Source organism: Crocuta crocuta, unplaced genomic scaffold (genome assembly GCF_008692635.1).
Source record: "Crocuta crocuta isolate KB4526 unplaced genomic scaffold, BGI_CrCroc_1.0 scaffold15, whole genome shotgun sequence".
NCBI lineage: Eukaryota > Metazoa > Chordata > Mammalia > Carnivora > Hyaenidae > Crocuta > Crocuta crocuta.
In genome coordinates, this window is record NW_027530508.1 from 176,371 (window position 1) to 199,741 (window position 23,371).

The 23,371-nt window shown below is 47.0% G+C and overlaps 1 protein-coding gene and 1 pseudogene across 1 annotated transcript in view; both read right to left on the reverse strand.

Annotated features, from left to right (window-relative positions):
• Positions 1-427: 427 nt before the first annotated feature.
• The window catches only part of CDS2 (CDP-diacylglycerol synthase 2), a 56,738-nt gene continuing 33,794 nt past the window's right edge, over positions 428-23,371 (reverse strand). The window contains exons 2-13 of the mRNA XM_077766909.1: positions 16,675-16,811; positions 15,381-15,477; positions 14,551-14,648; positions 13,460-13,599; positions 11,665-11,723; positions 10,940-11,022; positions 8,081-8,168; positions 7,508-7,576; positions 6,581-6,733; positions 4,078-4,197; positions 3,249-3,352; positions 428-2,990 (exon numbers count right to left, since the gene is read on the reverse strand). Of these exons, the coding sequence (XP_077623035.1) occupies positions 2,858-2,990; positions 3,249-3,352; positions 4,078-4,197; positions 6,581-6,733; positions 7,508-7,576; positions 8,081-8,168; positions 10,940-11,022; positions 11,665-11,723; positions 13,460-13,599; positions 14,551-14,648; positions 15,381-15,477; positions 16,675-16,811 (1,281 nt within the window). The 3' untranslated portion in view covers positions 428-2,857. The remainder of the gene's footprint in view (positions 2,991-3,248; positions 3,353-4,077; positions 4,198-6,580; positions 6,734-7,507; positions 7,577-8,080; positions 8,169-10,939; positions 11,023-11,664; positions 11,724-13,459; positions 13,600-14,550; positions 14,649-15,380; positions 15,478-16,674; positions 16,812-23,371) is intronic.
• LOC144233871 (glutathione peroxidase 1 pseudogene) lies at positions 18,255-20,424 on the reverse strand (annotated as a pseudogene).

Genomic DNA, 23,371 nt, shown 5'->3' on the forward strand with positions numbered 1-23,371 from the left:
CTCTCTCTGCCCCTCCCCCTGCTCATGCTCTGTTTCTCTCTCAAAAATAAATGGAAGGAAGGAAGGAGGGGAGGGAGGGAGGAAGGAAGGAAGGAAGGAAAGGGGGGCCTGGGTGGCTCAGTCGGTTAAATGTCTGACTTCGGCTCAGGTCATGATCTCACAGTCCATGGGTTCGAGCCCCGCATCAGGCTCTGTGCTGAATGCTTGCTCAGGGCCTGGAGCCTGCTTTGGATTCTGTGTCTTCCTCTCTCTCTGACCCTCCCCTACTCACCTTCTGTCTCTCAAAAATAAATAAATGTAAAAAAATTTAAAAAAAAGAAAAGAAAAATCTTGAAATCAGGACTGCACAATATTTATGAGGCAAAGACAAGTGGGAAACAAAGCCGCACATGGAAGTGAGAAACTGAATTCACAACAAGGGAGAGCATACAGTTTCAGTCACATTTTATTTCTCACACAAAAAATGGATGTGAAGCAAGTTATGCCATTCATTAAGAATGCACAGGTATATGTTAAAATAGTCTCTTGAATCTCATCTGTACAGTGAAATATCTTCAATAAATGGGAGGGAAAAAAAACATTGTGCATATATATAGATATAGATATATAGACACAAGGTGGTGTGGCTTTCTCAGCTACTAGACTAGGAAATTCTTCTTATTTGACCTGAAAGCATGTGAGGAAATCAGAGATAAAATCCAAGCTGAACCTCTGGGCTTCTTGCTTCCCAGGAGCTCTTGTGAGCACCTGGGACACCAGGACCCTCCCACTTGGGGACCACTTCCACAAAGGAATGTGCCAGGCACCTTGATCCCAAAGACGGCCTAACTCAAGAGCTGCCGGGCCCCAGCCACCAAGGACCCCGCGATATGCCCACAATAAGGTGACAGAGACAACCCCTTCTATCTCTGGTCTCAGGAACCAAGTTCATTCTTCAATGTGAAAACTAGATCTGTTACTAATTACCTCCACTGTCTAAGATTTGTGGATGACATCCTGACTCATCTCAAGGACAAGCGCTTAGAAACAGCCCAAAAGCTCTTGCTTTTTGGGTGCCCAGGACATGACTCGATACCCACGAGTAGCCTCCGGTGACAAGAACTTGCTCAGTCAGAATATCGGAACACTGGAATTAGGAGAGAGCTCAGAAAACGAGGCCCCACAGAGTGCTATATCCTGCCCGGGGTCATACGGCCACAACGGAAACCCCAAGCAAAAACATGTTTTGTTTTTAAGGGGGACTTGGATGTGAAAAAGAAAAGCCATGTGCTGAAGTGGAAGTAAAAGCTCATAAGAAAAAGTCACACAGTGACTGAGAGCTATAATGTTGAGGGGTGTCTGCCCTGGGCTGTATGTCAGCCATCTGGGTGGACTGGGAGCTTTCAGGGAAGCAAGAAGACTGATTTCAACAGAAACGGAACGAACGAGTCGCAGACCAAGGTGATGAAGCAGGTCTCTGCACCGCATTTGGCAATGACAACAACCGTGGCACGGAATAAGCAAACACATTTGGGCACCAAGTTCTCTCTCCTAATCTCCCTTGCTTGCTGTCCTGATAAAGAACTCGTCTTCCCAAAGTCAACCTCATTCCTATAATCAGGCAGGGGGCGGGGGAAAAAAGATCACAGTTTAAAAGGAAAAAGGTCCCTCAATGAAATACAAACTACATTTAAACTGGTCACATTATATTTAAAAAAAAAAAAATCTGTGCACTGAATCTTCAAAATAGTCAAACCTCTAATCAGATTAGGTTGTCCAGAGTCATAAGCAGGATTCTGTGGTTTCAGTGAAGAAGTCATGGTACAACTGAAATCACTGCAAGAAATAAGTGATTTTTGAACCACACCTACAGATACGCACTTGCCGGAAGAGTAGTATGTACACAACACAGCAGCTACATGGGTGGTTGGCCAGGCCAAGGGCGTGTGAACTAGAAGCCCCTGCTCCCTACCTAACAGGAAAGCCCCCAGAAGGATTCAGCAGCAACAAGTCTACAGCACAAATGTGAATGGCATCGTCCCTGAAAAGAACACGGTTAGCTGGATCCACCAGAGCCTACAGCCTGTGGGACAGGGCTCGGTTACAGTACATTCTACTGCATACGTCTGATATATTACAGTGTGTTCTTTTTTTCAAACTGTTATAAATAATTTCTCGTGCTTTCTGAAAAAAAAAATCGAATGCAGCCTCCTTTCAGTCTGTGATGAAGTAAGGTGAACCCATACCGTAAAGCAGAGCTCGCGCGCCCCGGGACCTTGTGGGTAGGACGCTCATCTGATTAACAAGCCTGTGTCCGTCCAGCCTGATCACCCCAGGCAGCTGTCCCCTCACTCCGGGGCAGAGGTTCTCGAGAGGCCCGCGTGATAGCTCTCCAGTAGCAAAGACATCCAAGCTATGTACCTCTTCCCCACTGGGGGGCAGCTACAAGGCAGGCAGGGGGATCCTCTGCATTGGGCAGACACAGATGAACACCTCCACTCTCCGATGCAGCGCCAAAGCAGAAGCTCTAGCTTGGGAGCTAGAAGCATCAGGCAGACACACCTCAGTGGGCACAACGCTGTCCTCCAGGTTAAAACTTTTGTTTAAAAGACCCAGATGCTCTTAGCCCTGTGACTTCTTTCCAACTCAAAGCTATGGTTTACCCACAACCCAAATCATAAGCACATAGACTGTATATATACAGATTGTTTTTAAAACCCACAAATAAAAAACACTCTACCAAAAAAAAAAAAAAAGGAAATAAAAGAAAACACTAGTGAGTTGAAGCCTTGTCACCGTCTGAGTCACACCAGCGGGGCCTGTCTTGGGGCCCTGCCCCTCGCTCTCCTCACTCCTGCTCTCTCGGCCCTAGGGGCCCCTACTCATCCTCCGCGGTGGCTGTCAGCAACCCCTTGTCAGCCAGGTGAGATCTGAGGGTGTTGAAGATGTGCAACTGTTGATCTGGACGCAAGGTCAGGAACTGCTGAATCAGCTTGCTGGGGTTCGGGCCCCTGGAGGGAAATGTGAGGAAACAGCACTGAGTGGGGGGCCCAGCGGCTTCTAGGGCCTGATCATCCAAATGGCTGCTGGTTCCCATGGATTCTCTACTCATGGAGGGCAGGTGGCCTCAAAGAATCCATAAAGAGTAGTGAGTGAAAACTGCATTCATACTGGGATGCTTTTCACTTCAACTAAGGTGTAGCTAGAATTCTAGATTTTCACCACACTCAAAAATCCAACAACTGGCTTCAGATGGAAAGGCACTGTACCTGATAAAACTGGCAATGTACACGTTGACAAAGGTGGCCATCAGATACTGGCAGTCAAAGCGATCCATGATGCCTCCGTGGCCAGGAATGGTATTAGCAAAGTCCTGTTAGGGGCAGGGGAAGGACTGGTAAGCCCGGGCTAGGCCAAGATCAAACCCTGCCCTAAGGTCCCACCTCAGTGCCCAGCTACTGCCCTGAGCAGCTGAGGGCAACAGAAAGTAAGACGTATGGATCCAAATCCAAACACAATCTTATTATAAAATGTTTCTTTTGAATAAAGATACAAGATCTATTAACAAATAAAACTGAAAATCCAACTACAATTGACTCTTGAACAACAGGGGTCTAGACTACATGGCTCCAATTATACGTAATGTTTTTCAGTAAATATAGTAGAGGAATGTAAATGTATTCTCTCTTCCTTATGATTTTCTTCATCACATTTTTTTCTCTAGCTTACTCTGTTGTACGAATATAGTATATGATATATGTGACATACAAAATAGGTGTTAATCAACCAGTAATTCTTCTGGTCAACAGTTCCATGTGAGTTTTCTAGCACATGGCAGGACCGGGGGGTGGTGGGGGGGGGGGATGTCAGTGCCTCTAACTCCTGCATTGTTCAACGGTCAAAACTATACCGAATTTTCTGGGAAAGCAATGTCTTTTTATTTAACCTACCTAAATCTTGCGTGTGGGTGACAAGCACACATTAATAGTCAGGTTTTCTATAGCCTGGTATTTTGAAGTGGGTGGTGGTTGATGGGGTGGGACAGGAGGAGACTGGGCTGGGAGACAGTGAGAAGGACAGAGAAGATGATTTTCCTACTTTGATTTTAAAGGCTCGTTTGAATCCACTTGCAAAGAATCCTCCAAAGGGGCCGATGAGCGAGGCAAAAGTGGAGAGGGCGATGCTGTGGATCTGGAAGGGGTACATCCAGACTGTTGTCTGAGAAGAACAAGTGAGATCAGTCATATGCTTGTTGACATAAATAACTCTTTATCCAATAAACTGTATTTTCCCTCCCAAAACAAAATTAGTAAGAAAACTGGATTTTGTTAGTTTGTAAATCTCTAACATCCAGCTTAATGGAGGACGTTAAGTATTATAAATTCAGTCTGTTGCAATATGATGTTTTGGTTGATATATGTGAAGAAAGTCCAGCCTTACACAAATTACACAAATTAGGTGGTTGAAAAAAGGAAGAGTAAGGGCGCCAGGGGTGATCAGTTGGTTAAGTGTCCAACTTCGGCTCAGGTCATGACCTCACAGTTTGTGAGTTTGAGTCCCCTGTCTCAAACTCTGTGTCTCCCCCTCTCTCTGCCCCTTCCCCATGTAGACTCTGTTTCTCTCTCTCAAAAATAAATGTTAAAAAACAATTAAAAAAATTTAAGGGGCACCTGGGTGGCTCAGTAGGTTAAGCGTCCAACTTCTGCTCAGGTCACAATCTCATGGTTTCTGGGTTCAAGCCCCGTGTCGGGCTCTGTGCTGACAGCTAGCTCAGAGCCTAGAGCCTGTCTTCAGGTTCTGTATCTCCCTCTCTCTCTGACCCTCCCCTGCTCATGCTGTCTCTTTCTCTCAAAAATAAATAAAACATTAAGAAAATTTTTTTAAATAAGAAATTTTAAAAAATAATTTTTTGAAAAGAAAAAAGGAAGAGTATTTTAGCACTGTCTTTTCAGATGACATGGTATTCTTCTCTGATACTACATCAGAACTTGACAAGTGGTAGTTTCTTAAAAATTTGTTGAATTTGAGATCCTAGGAATGAAGTTTGTACTCTTAGCATTAAAATCCATTGGTCTGTCTTGCACTCTGAATGAATCTTTTATCCACACATGACTGTTGTTAACACCATGAATTGACTACTTAGGAAAGTATAGCTCACTAAGTTATGTAAATCTCCCAAATGCAGACACATTTTGCTGTATATAATGTCAAAACATCAGATGTTAAAATCACTATAAAAATCATACAAAGAATCACAACTCATCAGCAAAGCTGTGACTACTAAGAATCTGTCAAGCTCTGGTGGAAACCCTATTACACTTTCCAAAATACTAATTTTCACTTGGAAGCCAAATTTTATCATTGTCAGGTGACAGGTTCACTTTGTTCATCTTTAAGGAAAATGTTTGTCGAATAAACACATCTGAAAAACTATAGTTTGTCTACTCTTTTCAAGTAAAAATGATGTGCCTATAGGGGCGCCTGGGTGGCTTAGTCGGTTAAGCGTCCGACTTTCGCTTAGGTCATGATCTCGCAGTTCGTGGGTTCGAGCCCCGCGTCGGGCTCTGTGCTGACTGCCAGCTCAGAGCCTGGAGCCTGTTTCAGTCTGTGACTCCCTCTCTCTCTGACCCTCCCCTGCTCACGCGGTCTCTCTCTCTCTCTCCTAGAAATAAATAAAACATTAAAAAAAAAAATGATGTGCCTATAAAAAAGCAGCTACATCAGCTCGTAACTCAAACAGGTGCACACGTGCTTTCCTTTTGGTAAGCACTGTACTTCAGTATTTACCAGACATGTTTTATGGATACTTTTCATTTGGGTACACAAGAGTATTATAAAGACACATATTCAAGGATCAGGATTTAATAAAAATGAATAGTTTCAGGGGTGCCTGGGTGGCTCAGTCAGTTAAGCGTCTGACTTCGGCTCAGGTCATGATTTTACAGTTTGTGGGTTTGAGCCCCACATCAGGCTCTGGGCTGACAGCTTGGAGCCTGGAGCCTGCTTCGGATTCTGTGTCTCCCTCGTTCTCTGCCCCTCCCCCACTCACACACACACGCGCTTCCTCATGCTCTGCTTGAAAAAAAACCAAACATTTAAAAAAAAATTTTTTTAAGTGAATAGTTTTACTGTTTCATCAAAGACATCTTCAGAAGAACTGGCTTACTCTTCCTGTGTGTGTCTGACACGAAGGATCCAATGACTCAGTCCAGTTTGGGGTCAGTGCCTTCACTCATGCTAAAGCACCAAGCGAGTTTACCCACGACTGCTTGTGCACAGCAAATGTCAACAAAGTAAAACAGGCAAATGATGTCATTATATTATCATATTGTCACAAAAATAATCGTGACCTCACAGTCCCCCTGAAAGGATCGCAGGGTCCCCCAGGGATCCACAGAGCACAGTTTGAGAACCACTGATGTAAACGAGTAGCCGTGAGATGAAGTGTCTCCTTCTGTTTTCAGCCTGAACTGACCTGAACAATTCTCTGTCCTGGGGCTTGCAGCATTGTAGAGGGAGGAAGCTAGTTTTTTCTTTCTTTTATTTTTTGAGGGAATAGTCACTTACTGGGGACAGCTTGCCCTGTGTGAACGGCACGTACCAAGCCGATGACAGACTGGATCACCTCAGGAATGTTGTACTCCTGCAGACGGAAGAGGTCCGAGGGCTCACAGTCCACAGTGAAGCTGTTGGTGTCATTGTTGTACTCCACGGGGCAGACGAAGCATCTGTACCCGGACATCACATAGGACAGCTGAGGATGAAGAGCAGAGACGGGCAGAGAAGACCAGTCCCAGTCATCCTGGCTGGGCGGCAGACACAGGGTCTGGCTGTGTCCCTCACAGTGCCTAGCATCCAGCTCACCGCGAGCTGTCCACTGAAGCAGAGGATCGTATTTCCCCACGTGAGTATTTTGCCTGAATTTGGGGAAAATTTTTGAAAAGAGGTTCACGGCCTGCTGAGGCTTCATACATACTCGCCCCAACGCCCAGGCCAGAATCCAGGACAGACCTGAAAAAATATCTGGGCAGAGAACTACAGTCCCCTTTCCTCAGGATCTCTTAATTCGAATGAGAGGCAGGTTGTCAGGGAGCGATATAGTAAGAGACAACCAGCCCGGAGGAAAATGGAGGAAGAATAATGAAGGGAATCAGCACTGGCTGGACACCCCTGAAAAAGGAGAGAGGTCAGCCTGATGGTCAGAGTAGGGAATGCTCCAGAAAGGGCGGGAAGATCAACCACCTCCAGGCAGGGCACAAATGGGCCGGAGTGACACAGCTCACCTTACCTCCCACTCTGAGCTGCCAATCACTAGATCTTGAAATATCAAATGTGTGGACAAGAACGCTACCTGCTGAGTATCACCATGCCTCGGCATGAGGGAAGTACAGGTGCACACGGCACCGTGGGACATTCAGTGGGACAGAGTCCTTGGCCTCGGGAGACAAGCTCTCTAGCCCTGGACAAGTTCTGAAGGTGGGTTGAGGTCTCTGTCCCCTCCCCCTCCCAGGGAGGAACCACCACCTACCAGAAGGCCAAACACCACTGTAGCAAAGAAGCCCCCAATGAAGCCTTCCCAGGTCTTCTTCGGGGACAGCTATGGACAGAGAGCAAATTCTTAACAAAGGTCATTTTGATAACTGGCTTTGGAACAATGATTGTTTAAAACCTTCCTACTACTAAAAAAAAAACCCACCTCATTCTGTTAACCACCTCCCTTTCTAAAACTAACCCCGTGCTTGGTCTCCTTGTTCCTGCCCAGCCTGATATCCCTGTTTCCTTTCTGTCCCAGTTAGTCATTCAAATAATTTAATTATATTATAAAATAGTATGCTAATTAAATGCCAACACTCAAATTCAGATCGGAGTCCCCAAAGTGCGCCTGTATAGTCTATACAATTATCTTCTCTAGGAGGTCTGTTTTCCTCTTTTCCTTAGAGTTGTCAAATGTCTTACTTTGGCTTTTCTCTTAGACGAAATTATTGCCAGACTTTCTCCAGGATGACATGAAGACATACACACTAGCCAGATTTCTTCTGTGCCGAGCTGATCTACCGCCCTTGCCTCACAGTGGTGTTTCATGTTTGGGTGACCCACTTACCTTAATGAGTGGGGTCCGACCAAAGAAGAAGCCAAACATATAGGCCATAATGTCATTACAGATGACGCAAGAGATGGGGACAATGAACCTAGGGAATAAACAGAAGGGGAAATCAACCCTCCGAAGATGACAGTACCTCAGATGTTCACAAAATGGTGCCATTGTCACTTCCAGTACCAAAATAACCCCTAAATACTTGTTCTCACACCTAGTACCTGGCACACAACAGGCATTCAAATGTTTACTGAATGACTCCCAAATAAATGGAGGTGCTGTTCTTTAAACTGCCACTTGTTCTTTTTATCTCTACAAAGTAATATATGCACATGGTAATACAAATTTAAGCCATAAAGAAAGTTTTCCTTGTTTTCCGTCCCTATCTCCATTCCCCAAAATTACTGCTTTTCATGATTTCTGACTTTTCTTCTCCTAGAGGTCATCTCCATAACTCTATGCAGTCTATTTCATAATTTACCTATATTTTAACTGTTTATGACTAGATCTGGCGAGGCCTACCTTGCCTAGCACTCAGCTGAGTGCAGAATCATACCCATAGCTAGCTATCTTCTTGACCACCCCCCCATCCCCACCATGAAACAGGAGGCTGTTCCCACACCTGTACCATCTTTGTGCCCTCCTCGCTCTCCACTCTCTTGCCAACCCTTTTTAGAATTTTCCTCTATTTAAATTTTTTTTAACGTTTATTTATTTTTGAGAGCGAGAGAGAGCATGAGCAGGGGAGGAGCAGAGAAAGAGGGGGACATAGAACCTAAAGCAGGCTCAAGGCTCTGAGCTGTCAGCACAGCGCCCAACGCAGGGCTCGAACCCACGAACCATGAGATCATGACTTGAGCTGAAGTCAGATGCTTAACTGACTAAGCCACCCAGGTGCCCCTCCTCTATTTAAATTTCTGAATTTAACATACATATTCTGTCTCCCTCTCTCTCTGCTTCTCCCCTACTCACGCTCTGTCTCTCTCAGTCTCTCAAAAATAAACAAACATTGGGGCGCCTGGGTGGCTTAGTCGTTTAAGCGTCCGACTTTTGCTTAGGTNCTTTTTTTAAAAAATTAATTTAACATACATAAATATCTGACTTCGTGGCCCAGAAACTACAGGCAATATTTTCTGACTTTCTGTTTGTTAAGGGAGCATCTGCATCCTCCCAACCCCACATATTATTTACTTTGTCAAGGCTTCTAGCACATATCCTCTGCTCTGCATATTTTCTACGCCTACAATTAAATCTTGTAGTTTCAGTGTGAAAACCAATAGCCAGAGATTTTAATATAATTCACTGTGGAACCAAGTGGCACATTTGGCCCTAAAGATAAGGACTTATAATGAGCCATTCCTCAAAATTACCTGAAACTCTGAAAGGGAAAGACTGTGTGTCTCCCCAGGCCATTATTATCAGTTTTAAACGTAATAATGTCTAAGGCCAACAAATATCTGAGCTAGTCTCTGGTCTGCGTACTTTACATGTATTGACTAACTTCTTCCCCAGCAGGTGGGTACTACCATACCCTCATTCTGAGAACTGGAAATAGGCATAGTCTGGGGTCCTCACCATGTCACTTCAATACCCCTACTACAAACTAGGCCCTGCCTTTACCTTTTCATTAAGATCATCTGTTTCCTTAGTCAGCCTGCAGATTTCTAGAAATGCTGATCAATTTCCTGCTGAAACCGCTACGTTTCTGGAATAATGTCTATTAAGTAACAACCATATCATTCTTTTGACACATTGCCAGATTCTATGTGCTAACAAGCTTATTTACAATGGCTTATCTATAATCATTAAAGAAATCTGCATAATATTCTTCTTACCTCCCTATGCTTATTAGCTCTAGTATGAAGGGTGAGATAAAACTCCACAATTATCATTGGTTGTTTTTTTCCCAGGTGTGGATTCTTAGGCAATCCAAAGTTCCTCTAAAGTTACTGATCTTTTCAAATTTTCTTCTTCATGACTTTGGTAGTTTACATTTTGCCAAATCAAGAAATTTTCCTTTAGTTTTTCAAACCTGTTGCTTTACAATCACATTATCTTTCTTTCTTTAAATATCCATGTACGGGGCGCCTGGGAGGCTCAGTGGGTTGAGTGTCTAACTCTTGATTTTGGCTCAGGTCATGATCTTACGGTTTGTGGGTTCGAGCCCTGCGTCGAGCTCTGTGCTGACAGTATGGAGCCTGCTTAGGATTCTCTGTCTCCCTCTCTCTCTCTCTCTCTCTCTTCCCCTCCCCAACTCTCATGCGCTCCCTGTCTCAAAATAAACAAACTTAAAAAAAAAACTTTAAAAAAATAAATTAATTAATAATATCCATGTGCTTGTTAGTCTAGAACATTAGTTCTTGGGGCACCTGAGTGGCTCAGTAAGTTGAGCATCCGACTTTAGCTCAGGTCCTGATCTCACAGCTTGTGAGTTTGAGTCCCACGTCCAGTTCTGTGCTGGCAGCTCGGAGCCTGGAGCCTGCTTCAGATTCTGTCTCTGTCTCTCTCTGCCCCTCCCCACTTGTGCTCGCTCACTCTCCCTCTCCCTTTCTCTCTCTCAAAGATAAATAAACATTAAAAAAAAAAAAAAAAGAAAAAAAAAGAACAGTAGTTCTCAAAGTATAGGCCCTGACCAGTGGTAGCAGCATCACCTGGGAGTATATAAGAAATTCAAATTCTCAGTGCTGAATGTACTGAAGCAGAAACTCAGAAGTGGGCTGTGTTGTACCCAGACCGGCAGGGGATTCTGATGTAGCTCAAGGTGAGAACCCCTGGCTTAGATGGTAAGCAAGGGTTCTCAGCCTACCTGTACGTGAGAAAACCCACAAGATCAAACGGAAAATCTCCCTCATTGACATCACTCACCAGATCATTCCTTCAAACAGGTTGTGGATAACAAGGTGTGACTGGGTTACAACAATCAATAATGTCACATGGGTCCAGCCAAACTGCAAAAGAAGATATAGAATACATTTTACCTATATGTTTACCTTGAAAGGAATTACAAGCAAATAACTGCCAATAACAAATAGAAAATTGCTAACAATAACAACGTAGAAAAAATGTCTGCTTCTGTACCCGTCTTATTAGAAGTAAAACGATACAGAGCAGGCATTTGGGGGTAACTTTGCTCCCCAGCTACAATTCCCACCAAAAGTAGGAACCACGGGGCCCACTACGGAGCAAATCTTTCTATGCTCCGAAAGCCTGGGTACGTCTCATTTTCTCAGTGTTTATTGAGTGCTTGGGACACTCAGTGAGGGGATGTTTTCAAGTTGAGAGAGCGAGATAGCCGGTGGGATATTTGCGAGCATTGCCTGAAGCTTCACCTTGAGCCTTACGTGGAGGCCACCTTCAGGTCCTGGGGGAGAGGTTGCTTGGGTGTACATGAAGTAACAGTGATTGGGTCTAGGTGGAAGCAGAGCGGCCTAACTTAAATGGGGACACTCCTTCATGCTCTAGGTTCTAGATGCAAATACAACAGCCCACATTCCAGAGTTGTGACTAGTCACAGAAAGCATAAAAGGCCTGAGTTTCTGCAGAACTTCCCTTAAGCCAAGAATTCTGACACCCACATACATCTTCCTTACCATGTAGAACTGCAGTCGATAATGTTTCTTGACCAGGCTCAGTACAAACATGCAAAATCCTAGTTTGAGGAGGAGGAAGAGAAGAAAGGGCAAAATGAACCACATGCCACATTATCTCTGTCCTAGTCATTTCCTTTAGACGTGTTAAGTGGCCCTTTGGTCAATTTCCTGGCAGCAGTTAACCTGGCACAATCCCAAAGCCCAGGGGAATAATCTCAGTCATTCCAATGACAGAGGGAAAATGGACTTCTTCAAGACAGTCAGAGGAAGGCAATATTTTTAAATCTTGCAGACTACATTCTATTTAGAACACTGTTCACCAGACAGGAATGTTTTGATCCTTGAGCAGGGGTCAAAAAACAAAGGTCAAGTCAGCTGCCTGTTTTTACAAATCAAATTTTTTTGGAACACAGTCATGCTAAATTGTTTACACGTCGTCTGGGCTTCTTTCACGCTCAACGGCAGAACAAAGGAGTTGCAACAAAGACCCTTTGGCTCCCAAAGCATAAAATATTATCTGGACCTTTAAGAAAAAGTTTGCTGAGGGGCTCCTGGGTGGCTGAGCCGGTTAAGGGTCTGATTTCGGCTCAGGTCATGATCTCACAGTTCGTGGGTTCAAGTCCCACATCGGGCTCTGTGCTGACTGCTTGGAGCTGGAAGTCTGCTTTAGTTTCTGTGTCCCCCTCTCTCTCTGTCCCGCCCCCACTCATGTGTGTGAGCATACGCACTCTCTCTCTCAAAAGTAAATATTAAAACAAAAATTTTTTTTAAAAAAGAAAAAGTTTGCTGACTCCTGTCCTAACTTATAGGTCTGGCTAAGGGGGACCCACCTGGTATGGAGTCAAGGTCACTCTTGCTACTCTCACATTGACCCATATGGTAGCAAAACAAACAGACTATAGCCGCCCACTCACCCCCCACCCCCTCCAGGAAAGAAAGAGACTTTTACCCACGAGAGTGCTGGGCCCCTCAAACACAGCCCTGCCCCTCGAATATGGCTATTCTAGACCCCTGACCTCGCTCTGTGAGAGGCTGCTCTCAGGGTCGGAGGCATGCTGACTGCTCAATCCCAGACCCCTTGGCGGTGGATTTCCTATTTTACAGCCAGCTGTCATTCACAGAGACAAGTATTGCTACCAAGCGGATCAAAAATAGACCAGATGGAAATTTAGGTCAGAACAAATATCTCATGTGCCTCAAACTGACTTTGAGGGCAACTATCAAAAACATGAGCACAAACACTTAAGATGCAGGTAAGACTGAGGTGAGATGGACACAGCGCGTGACTGTTGGTCAACTCCTGATGTAGCTGATTAAACCCTCACAGTACTTCTGCTACTACGAAAGGGACTCAAAGATTAAGCTCCCAGCTCCTGTGAAGCCACAGAGTCTTTCTTTTTAAACCCAGGTGGGTAAAACTTCCATCACACTGCCATGTCCCCCATGCACCAACACCCCTAAAGATAGCCGCTTGTTTCTATACCCAGCTTCCTGGGCGCTTTTGATCACACCACAAAATCTCTGCCAACAAGAGAGTCAGGACGGGGCCATGTTATGCTGTCCTCCGATGGAGGCTGGGACAAAGGTCAGGTGGTACAGACCACAGTCCCCGCAACTACACAAGGCCCCTGGTCCCATTTCTGAGGGAAGAGCTGCTTCGGGGCCCTCAGCTCTGCTGCCCTGCACAGAGTTAACACCATCGAAAGTGCGTTCACCCAGAAGTCTCCCGACCTCTCCTCCGCAGACATCCGAACACAAGACATACACAAGAACCAGTAAACCGCTGAATGCCTACCTATTAGATAGAGAGTAAAGGAGATGAACCGATGGTATTTACTGAGAATCCGCAAAGGCTCCTCTCTTTGGACCAGAGTGAAGAAGTAATCCGTCACGGTTTCCCCATAGAAGAAATAATTTACACACAGTAGAAAGTACCTGTAAATGAAGACAGGTCACTGCTGTGGGGGGCACATGCGTCTGCTCCTTTACAGCGAGGCTGTCAGAAGGTCCCGGGTTCAGAGCGGCAGTCCACCTGCCCCGAGACCCCGGCGGCAGCTTGCAGAGCGACAAGCAGACCACAGCTTCCTGTTGACTGGTGACCCCGTTGGGGAGAAGTTCATCTGGGAATTTGTGGCAGCTTCCACTCCCTCTCCATGTATCACAAACTGGGGGCTCAGTGTTTGCTCCTCTTGTCAAGTTTCTACGCCTAATCTAGGCGCACTCAAAGCATGGGACGACCGTCCAGGGTGCGCCTCAGCCTGCCTCCCCACCCTGTTTCCACTGCGCACCTTTCACAATGGTTGACTCTGGCTTTGCCACCCATCTGCTTTGCTCCGGTCTTTCCCAGCCTGGAATATCCTCTTCACCCCATTTTTTCACTGACTGCTCAAATACCATTGCCTTCATAAAACTTTGCATGACCAAATATGGCATCTGCCTCCCCCACATGCATTTCTATAGTATACAGTATTTGGTCATTTCACTAAGAACCTTCTCCCCCGCCCCGCCCCGCACTGGGCTTTGAGTCTGCTGGAGATTCTCTCTCTCCTCTCTGTCCCTACCCCACTCATGTGCACATGTGTGTGAGCTCTCTCTCAAAATAAACATTTTAAAAAAATATATGCTAGTCTAGAAGTGGGGGCCACTGTGCGAAATCTGACAGATCCAAATACCAAAGCTCATGAATGCAGCCAGTGTGCAAAATTCCAGGCCCCAGGTTAACTATCAAACATTCCTCACAAGCCAGCCATCTAAAATACCTGGGTCTCAAAGGTATGATGTGAGCTGGTGGCCATCACTCCCCGCCCACCCACCGTGACTGTAAATACCCAGCACAAAACACTTTTCATCCAAATCGTGGGGCCCCTGCCGGGCTAGAGGGCTTACCAGCTGAGGGTTCTGAACCAGGGCAGGTCATAGGAGTGGTAGACGTTGTAGCCAATAGTGATAATCTCATGGAAACACTTAATCTGAACACACATCACCTACAAGACACAAAGAATCCAAATACTTGCTAATTCCCCAGTTCTTACCATCTTTGGAACCAGAAACCCATACCCACGTCACGGGCCTTCAAGAAAAACGATCACATTTAAGAATGTCAGTCCTCCAGGGACTCTGCTCTCCTCCTCACTCTCCCTCTCACCGCCCCACTTGGCAATGCAGTCCCTTATGTCACCCAGAGTCAGTGCAATAAACACAACCCCTGAAGCTTCAATTAACTTGTTATTGTTGCACCTCCCTGGATTCAACCTCTTCCCTTTTGACTTTGAATAGGAATACCTGAAAAGCCCCAACTGCTTTGCTCAGCAGTCAGCCTCTAGTCATCTGACCCTGCCCGTGACAGTGGGAAGACTGCTATAGCAGTGCTGAGGACTGGGATTTTTAAATGAAAGTTCTAAGCCCCAGCGTGAGGCCCTAGGAAAACCAAAAACAAAACCGAGAGTCACACAGAGTCACAGCTGGGATCACAGTTAAATCAAATGGCTGAAAGAATAGTATCAAATTTTTAAATGAGGCGATATCTTTAACCACACACCACTGGCCTATCCCAACACCCCTCTGGTTGTCTCCAAAAAGGGGAGAAGTCACAGATGTTGTAAAAGGCAGATGTGGTCTGAGGGGCCAGGACCGCCACTGATTCCCAGAACCAACCCCAAACCCGGTACTCAAGATTAAATTAGAGAAAATTAAAGCAGCACACAAATGGCACTTACAATGATCATTAAAACCATTGGTCCCAAGTAAATGATGATGAAAAAAAATGCAATCATGGCCAAAGTCAGGATGCCTCTCACCCACCAGTTCTTCCATCTAAGAGAAGAGGGAAAGGAGAAAACGTGTTAGGAGCCCAGAAAGAAGCAAAGCACAAACCCAAGGGGGATGGCTCTTTCTGGCAGGAGAGGTCAGTCCCTTCCAGGAACACCTCCTTCACCTTGACAGAGGTACCAGCCACAGGCTGGCAGAAGCAGCGCCAATAGAGACATTACCTCACTCCCAACAGACTCAGCAGGTGCTTCACGGCAAATAGAAAAATTCACCAAGCTTCTGTCTGAACAAAGGAATCAGGCAAAAATCCCGAGAGAAATGTGGTACCTACCTCTGTATCTATTCGGATGGCTTCTAGGACTCCCTATCCAAAGAAAAAACTATGCATATTTTTTCTGCAGCAGAATTCTACATCACTCTGCCCCTGCATCATTATGGTGGTAACAACATTAACCAGCGATAATAGCCATCACAAATATGCGTCTGGCACTTTTACAAGGACTTTGCATGTATTAATTCATTTAACTCAACACTAGTAGCCTTTACAGATGAAGAAATGACGTGGTTAAACTGATACCGGAATCCTGCGAGCCTAGCTCTAGAACCCAAGCCCTTGACCACAGTACAACCTTTCAAAGAGAAATGTGCATGGGAGACACACATAGAAACACTTTTAGATAATGTTTTGGGGTCTTCTAGTTTGTGTTTTTAGTCTACCCACATAGCTGGTGTTGGAGGACCAGAGTCTCAAGGGACCGACATTTTAACCCCAGAGTCACTCAAGTTGAGATTTCTTACTTTGCCCAGGAGAATCTAAGGAATGTCCACAATGGATGTGTGGGAGAGGGAAAACTAAACTTTGACCTTGAAACCTGGGCTCCTCTGTGGAAAGCAGCCTGCCCATTAGTCACAAAGCCCCTCACATGCTGTGGCAGCACCCTTGCACACCACCACCCCTTTGTCCACACTCCTCCTCCTTGAGCTACTGCACCTCCCAGCCCAGCCTATAGCACCCAAGGGCCAGATCTAGTTGCTGTTAAGCCCTAGACTGCATTCAGTGGAGCCCTGAGCAGAAGCAGGGAGACTGTGGCCACTGCGAATGAGCAGGCCCACCCTGCACACTTTAACAGAAGTGGGCTCGTGCCCAGATGACTGCAGGCCGTCTGAGGGCTCCGGGTCTCCCACGGCACTTGGACCCAGTGTGACACCCCCACGGGCATCTGCATCATTAAGTCAGGTTACCTTGAAGACAGGTTGGAAAGGGCCCTGTTGAGGACCTCTGGGGTATCGTCTGCAGAGGTTGATAAAGGAACAGCTTCCGCTCGGCTCTCACTGTCCGAAGCAGTCTCTCCATCTACCTTTACTTCTGACTCTGATTCCTACATGGCAGAAAAGGAGATGAAAGGTTAAAAAAAAAATTGCCTAGTAGCATTCCGAGAAGCACATGTATATCATAGGAGATCTGAGGAAAAAGACCCCCAACAGGGCTTGAAGAGCTAGCACAGTCAGGTGACAGAGCAGATGGGCCTCACAGTGAGCCCAACACTGTTCTGACATGTGCTGAGGCGGCTGGCTCTGCTGCACCATGGGGAGGGGGATGAGGAACAGCACAATCTGCTCGATCTCCCCTGCTTTTCTGGGGGCAGGGGAAGGAACAGTCCAGAAACAGGAAAAAGGGGCTCTTTTGTATCCAAAGAATGCAAAAGGAGTGAGGTCTGAATTTCATCAGGACCTCCTTCCTGATTCTGCCCTTGCTGCCAGGCTTATTACTTATAAGAGTTCGGCTGCTGGCACCCAGGAAAATATACCCATCTCTGAAAACCCCTCTCTGCCAACACCTAAATCATGCACGTACAGTCCTGCTCTGCCACAACATGCCACAACATGAGAGCCACCAGAGCGGCCACAGAGCCAGGCTCTCAGAGAAAGGCTAGATGTGCAGGTTGTCGCCCCCCGACCTGACTCCCCAAAGTCCACAGTGTTACTTCCAGACTTCACCAGGGCACCCCACGAGAACAGCCCCAACTGCTGTAGAAGCCACACAGTATTGCTTATTAGAGTCAAGTCTTCACCAGGACTGGTATGCCATTGTCCTTTCCCTGTCACCCGGCCCTGGGCAAGGGCAGACCCTGCGATGTCACGCACAGGGTTGCCATCCAGGCTCTGGCCAAGTCAGGAACTCACCCTGCTTGCCATCCCTGTGAGGGGACTGGAGCCATGCCGGCAACAGGCCCTCTATCCAAAGTGTCAAGGAGCAGGCTCCTTGGAATATAGGGACCCTACTGCTATGCAGAATATTTATCTTATGGAAATTTAGAATCATTGCTGTGAGAAGAGGTGGATGAGAAATCCTATCACTTCCAATTAGAAAGAGTCTAACAATACTGCTTCCTATTTGCAGGGCCCTCAACAGTTGTAATAAGGTTTCCCATACCTCTGAACCTCACAGTTCTGGAAGGAAGGGAAAGGAGACAGGAAGATGCCTATTTACAAATGAAGAAACAGGAGCTCTGAGAAGTTCAATGGCTGGCCCCAAATCTCCTATTCATCCAGGTCTCCAGACTTCGAGGTGTTCATCCCACTAGATTTTCTTTTATTTAAGTATCTTGGAATCCATTTTTTTTTCCTGACACCTGACACTATTGGCAAGGAACCTTGGTTTGGGGATGGGGGAAGCTGGGCTAGACAAGAATCCCCTATCTCAGGGGATTTTCCTGGACATGGGGCATTCCTCCCTGCAGATTTTGAGGAAACACCTTCATGGGTGAAACTGCCAGAGGGCAGCGCTGTGACTGCCAGGCAGTAGGGCTAGGAGGGGCACCCTAGGCACAGATGGGCCCCTGGAACAGCATGGGTTCGACATCAGGCTTGAGGTCGATGGTTGGAAAGGGGTGGCTGTACTGAGCACAGGCACACCACCTGGGCTCACCAGGAACTTCTTGAAGTTCCAGGAGACTTTGTTGCAGCACACAGGAGACCAGGCGATGACCCTAGGGTTGGTCATGAGTGCAGTGGTGACGTCACTGGGGGCAGGCAGAGCCTCCTGCAGGAAGGCGAAGAGGGGTATGCCTGCACGCCATTCACCTCACACTTCTCACAAAGGTGGGGCTCGAACCCGCCGCCGGCTCAGATGTACTTGAGGGAATTCAGGATCTTTTCGTTCTTGGCCTGCACAGGAAGCCGCTGCAGCTCGTTCATCTGGGTGTAGTCCCAGACCAGCAGCATGCCTTAGAGCGATACCACATTCTCAATGAGTAGCACCTTGGCCCACAGGGCACCTAGGCTAACGGGCTCCCCACTGGCCAGTGTGCTAAGAGAGTGGACAGGGAGCGCTGGCCACAGACGCAAGGTACAAGAATGAGGACCTCCGGCCAGGGACCCCATTTTATTTTTTCGTAAGAAATTCAGAATGAAGTAAACTAGAAATGGCAAAAGGCTGTTTCACCACCTCTTCAAAGAGTTCTTTAAAAAAAATTTTTTTTAATGTTTATTTTTGAGAGAGAAACAGAGCACGAGCAGGGGAGGAGCCGAGAGAGGGAGACACAGAATCTGAAGCAGGCTCCAGGCTCTGAGCTGTCAGCACAGAGCCCAACGTGGGGCTCAAACCCACAAACCACAAGATCATGACCCGAGGCGAAGTGGGACGCTTAACTGACTGAGCCACCCACATGCCCCCAAAGATATCTTTATACATGTGTGCAAGCACGAAACCAGTCACATATATTTCTTAAGTTGAATAATTTTAATTTCCCTAGTAAGTATATGAAATTGAACACCATTTCATAAGTTCATCGGTCATCTGGGTTATCTTCTTTTGTAAAGTGTCTATCAAGTTGTTGACTACTTTTCTACTGAGTTTTCTGCCTTCCTTTGGATTTGTAGTAGCGTGCCATACATTTCAGCCAAGTACACTGTGTCACTACTATGTTCTTCTCTAAGCCCATCCCCCATCCCAGCCATTCCTTCTCTGGGCACTGGCCACCATGGGGACTTATGGGGAGATTTTTTTTTTTAACTGTTATTCCCTAAAGACGAGGACCACCTTTTCCTCATGACCTCTCCGTGCCTGGTAGAGAGATGGAAAGGATGGAAAAATGGAGGGAGAAAGCCAGGAAGTAATTCCAGGTGTGGTAAAAAGCTACCCAGCCCCTGACCTGGGGGAAATAGCTATTTCTAAATTAACTCACAACTGTGGTAATACCACAGCATAGAGGCCCTTCACTAGTGTGGAGACTGCTGATAAGAGACAGCTGGTGGGGTGCCTGGGTGGTTCTGGCTGGTTAAGCATCTGACTCTTGATGTCAACTCAGGTCATGATCCCCCAGGTCATGGAATCGAGCCCCACCTCAGGCTCTCACCTGATAAGAGCCTGCTTGGGATTCTCTCTTTCTGCCCCTCCTCTACTCATGCTTTCTCTCTCAAAATAAATAAAATTTTTTAACTTAAAAAAAAAAAGACAGCTGGCTTTGGTAAAGGACCTAGAGATGGTCTCCTCAGTAGGATCTGAGGGAAGGAGCCATAGCTTCTGATGGGAAGGTCACTGTTCCCTACTCTGCCACAGCTGAGCCTGGTGGTTTTCAACAAATCACACAGGTGCCTCTGTGCTTCAGTGTCCTCACCTTGTAAAAGGGGGCCAGGAAAGGTCCTTGCTGCAAGGGTTCCCTAAAGAGATACAGCCAAACTCCCACTCAGGAGAGGTTCTGAAACAGGGCAGTGCTTCCGGGATCACCCTCTCCAGTTAGACTGAAGACGGAGGCATTCAGAAAAGCTTTCCATTCTTTATGTTAACATTAACGCCCACATCTCAGCAGCAACCATCAACGACAGGAAGCTATGATGCTGCAGTATCATCCAGATCGGATCCTAAACCGAGGAGCTTCTGCACGTGAGCACCTGGGCTCCACCAAGGCCGCCCACAGATGCTCACTCACCAGGAGCATCCGGAAGCCACGGGGACAGAGCTGGAGCCCAGCAAGGGGAAAGGGCACGCATCCGGGCGCAAGCGCATGTGCAAACACACATGCCCCAGCACAAGGCTATTTTTAACTTATCCATCCTGTTGTCAAGGAGACTCACAAAGGCTGCTGGTCTCCCCAGGCAAGGAAGGGCAGGAAGCAGCCCTGGCAGAGCCCCTGAAAGGAGGGGAGAGAATCTTGGGTGCTGAGTCTCTCTGGACCTCCCATGCCCTTTTATGAGCATTAGCCCAGCACTGTGTCCTGTAATACAGCCCTGACTCCCCTCCTTCCTTGCTAGAAGGGGTCAGGTGCAGAGAGGTACCCTGAGGCAGAGAGCAGAACATGGGTTAGCTGTTTTGGTTTTTCTGGTTTTTTTTTTTTTTTTAATTTTTATGGCCTTATTTTATTTTGAGAGACAGAGACAGAGTGAGCGGGGGAGGGGCAGACAGAGAAGGAGACATGGAATCTGAAGCAGGCTCCAGGCTCTGTGCTGATAGCACAGAGCCTGACACAGGGCTCGAACCCACAGACTGTGAGATCATGACCTGAGCCGAAGTCGGATGCTTAATGCCCCAGGAGTTAGCTGTTAATTAACAGTTATTACAAGATGTCAGGGAGCCTGAGATGAACAATTAAGAAACGAAGTAAACAGAAGCACCTGTGTGCCTCCATTGGTTAAGTGGTCGACTCTTGATTTCAGCTCAGGTCATGATATCATGGTTTGTGAGTTCAAGCCCCACATCGGGTTCTGCTCTGCCAGTGCAGAGGCTGCTTGGGATTCTCTCCTCCTCTCTCTCTCTCAAAATAAACATTTTTTAAAAAGAAAGAAAAGGAGCAAATGCCCTGAAGGAACAAGCCTGAAAGAGATTAACTTTCTAGGTTTTACCTGCCCCTTAAGCAAGTAACCCCAGGGTCCTGGGCCTCACCCCAGGCCACTGAATAAGCATCCCCAGAGCCCTTACCTGGAGGCACCCTCTCAGCAGACCAGAACCTGCCCAGACAACCACTCTCTCACAACCTGCAACAGGACCCAACACGGCAGAAGGGCAGATCCTGTGCCAAGGGGCAAGGGCACAGCCTAGAAACACATGGACAGCGAGGGAGCAAGAGAGCCAGCTCTTCAGGCTTCTGAACCCAAGTCTCCACCCCCTCCCCCACCCACCCAGGTGTAGATGCGCAAGAGAGCAAGCCAAGGGAAAGAAGCTGCAGAGAACTTGGAGGCTTTGTGTTCTGGCTCCTTTGTTGACCCAATGAACTAATGAAGTCTACTTGACGTACCACAGACCAAGGCATCCAGACTGCACTGAGAGTGTGACAGAACCCCCCGCCTCCCCAGTGGCCCCCATTCTGGCCCTCTCCAGACAAGGAGAGCAGCACGGAGAGACCTGAAGCTTTGTGGCTTCACGCTGTATCAGCCTAGCACCACCCCCCCCCTTCCTTTTCAACCCAAGGGCCCAGATCAAAGGCTAAATGGAGAACAGCCTATCTCTCGGATTCTATTTCAATCAACAGCCATCCTCTAAGGGCCCTGAGCCATTCCCCAAGGGGCCTATGATGCTGATGTAAACAGGAAGCAAAAGAATGTTTCAAAAGGAAAGAAAAAAGCTCCCTCCCCAGGCCCTTCTGGTTCACTTAGACCCTGGAGGGAAAGCAGAAAGTCTGTCTGATGACTGACAGAAAGAATGTCCTGGGTACCAAGGGCTCAGCTAAGGCCTGTTGACATTTTTGGAGAAATTCACACTCCGAAGCAACCCCAGCCCTGACCTGAGGTTCAAAACAGCACAGCACAGAAGCCTTCTTTCAACAGAACACAAGGGCAGTGAGGGAAGGAGGGCCTGGGGGGAGCTGTGGGGTGGGAGGGGAAGCTCCTAGTGGCTGAGGGTGGCGTTTCCTGGCCTGGGGAGGGACCTGAAATCCTAGAACTCATTCTCATTGTTATTCTCTAAATAGAAAGCCCTAGTCTTCCCACTCCCTCCTAATTCCCAGTATTTCCTGAAGGCCTGCCTTGGGCTTACCAAAGCTTACTAGGCAGCGTTGTTTTGAGGCTCCCTTTTGGTCAGTGTCAGGGCCCACCCTCTGACGTTGTTCTCAAGACTCCACAGTGACACCCACAAGCAGTGATGATCAGAGCTTGACCAATGAATAAATGAATGAATGAATGAATGAATGAATGAAAGGGTAACTATGGCCAAGCTAAACAGGAGCCCCTGACATTGTATCGATCAGGCTCCAGGCAGAAGGTACTCATCCTACCTCACACCCCATTTCTTTACCAGATGCCAACTCAGTTTTGTACCTTGCTAAAGAAAACGTATTAATATTCTGTTCATGTTTGGCCACGAGGAGCAAAAAAACTAGGGAAAGAAACTAAGTGGTACTAGCCACTAGGCTCGTTCTTCTCTTTCATTTTCAGGGAAATTCCATTAAAAGGTAGTGCTCTGGGGCATCTGGGTGGCTCAGAGTTCGAGCCCCCCGTTGGGCTCTGTGCTGACAGCTCAGAGCCTGGAGCCTGCTTCTGATTCTGTCTCCATCTCTCTGCCCCTCCCCCACCAGCACTCTGTCTCACTAGCTCGCTCGCTCTCAAAAATAAGAATCAAAAAATTAAAAAAAAAAAAGTAGTGCTCAGTGTACTGGCTGGTTGTTCTTCTAACCACTCTGCCCTTTCCACTGGCAGTGCATTCCAATTCCTAAGTTTCATTTGCTCAGCGACTCCAAGCTCCCCACAAACTAGGCTTTGCACTGCTTTACATGCGAATCACAAACTTTGCCCTAGGAAGAAAGTCATCAGGCTGGACCTAACTTTTCGGCTAAATATTGGGCTTGCCATCTTTTTCAACCCTGTGGCAGCTGCCAGGGTAATCTGTTCCCCTGCTCACAGACACATCCCCAGGAAAGAAACTATCAGAGACCGGTTTATCCTCAATATCAGAGACCTAAGTGTCCCTCTCACTGAGAGAGCCAAGTAAGGGGGGGGGGGGGGCGAG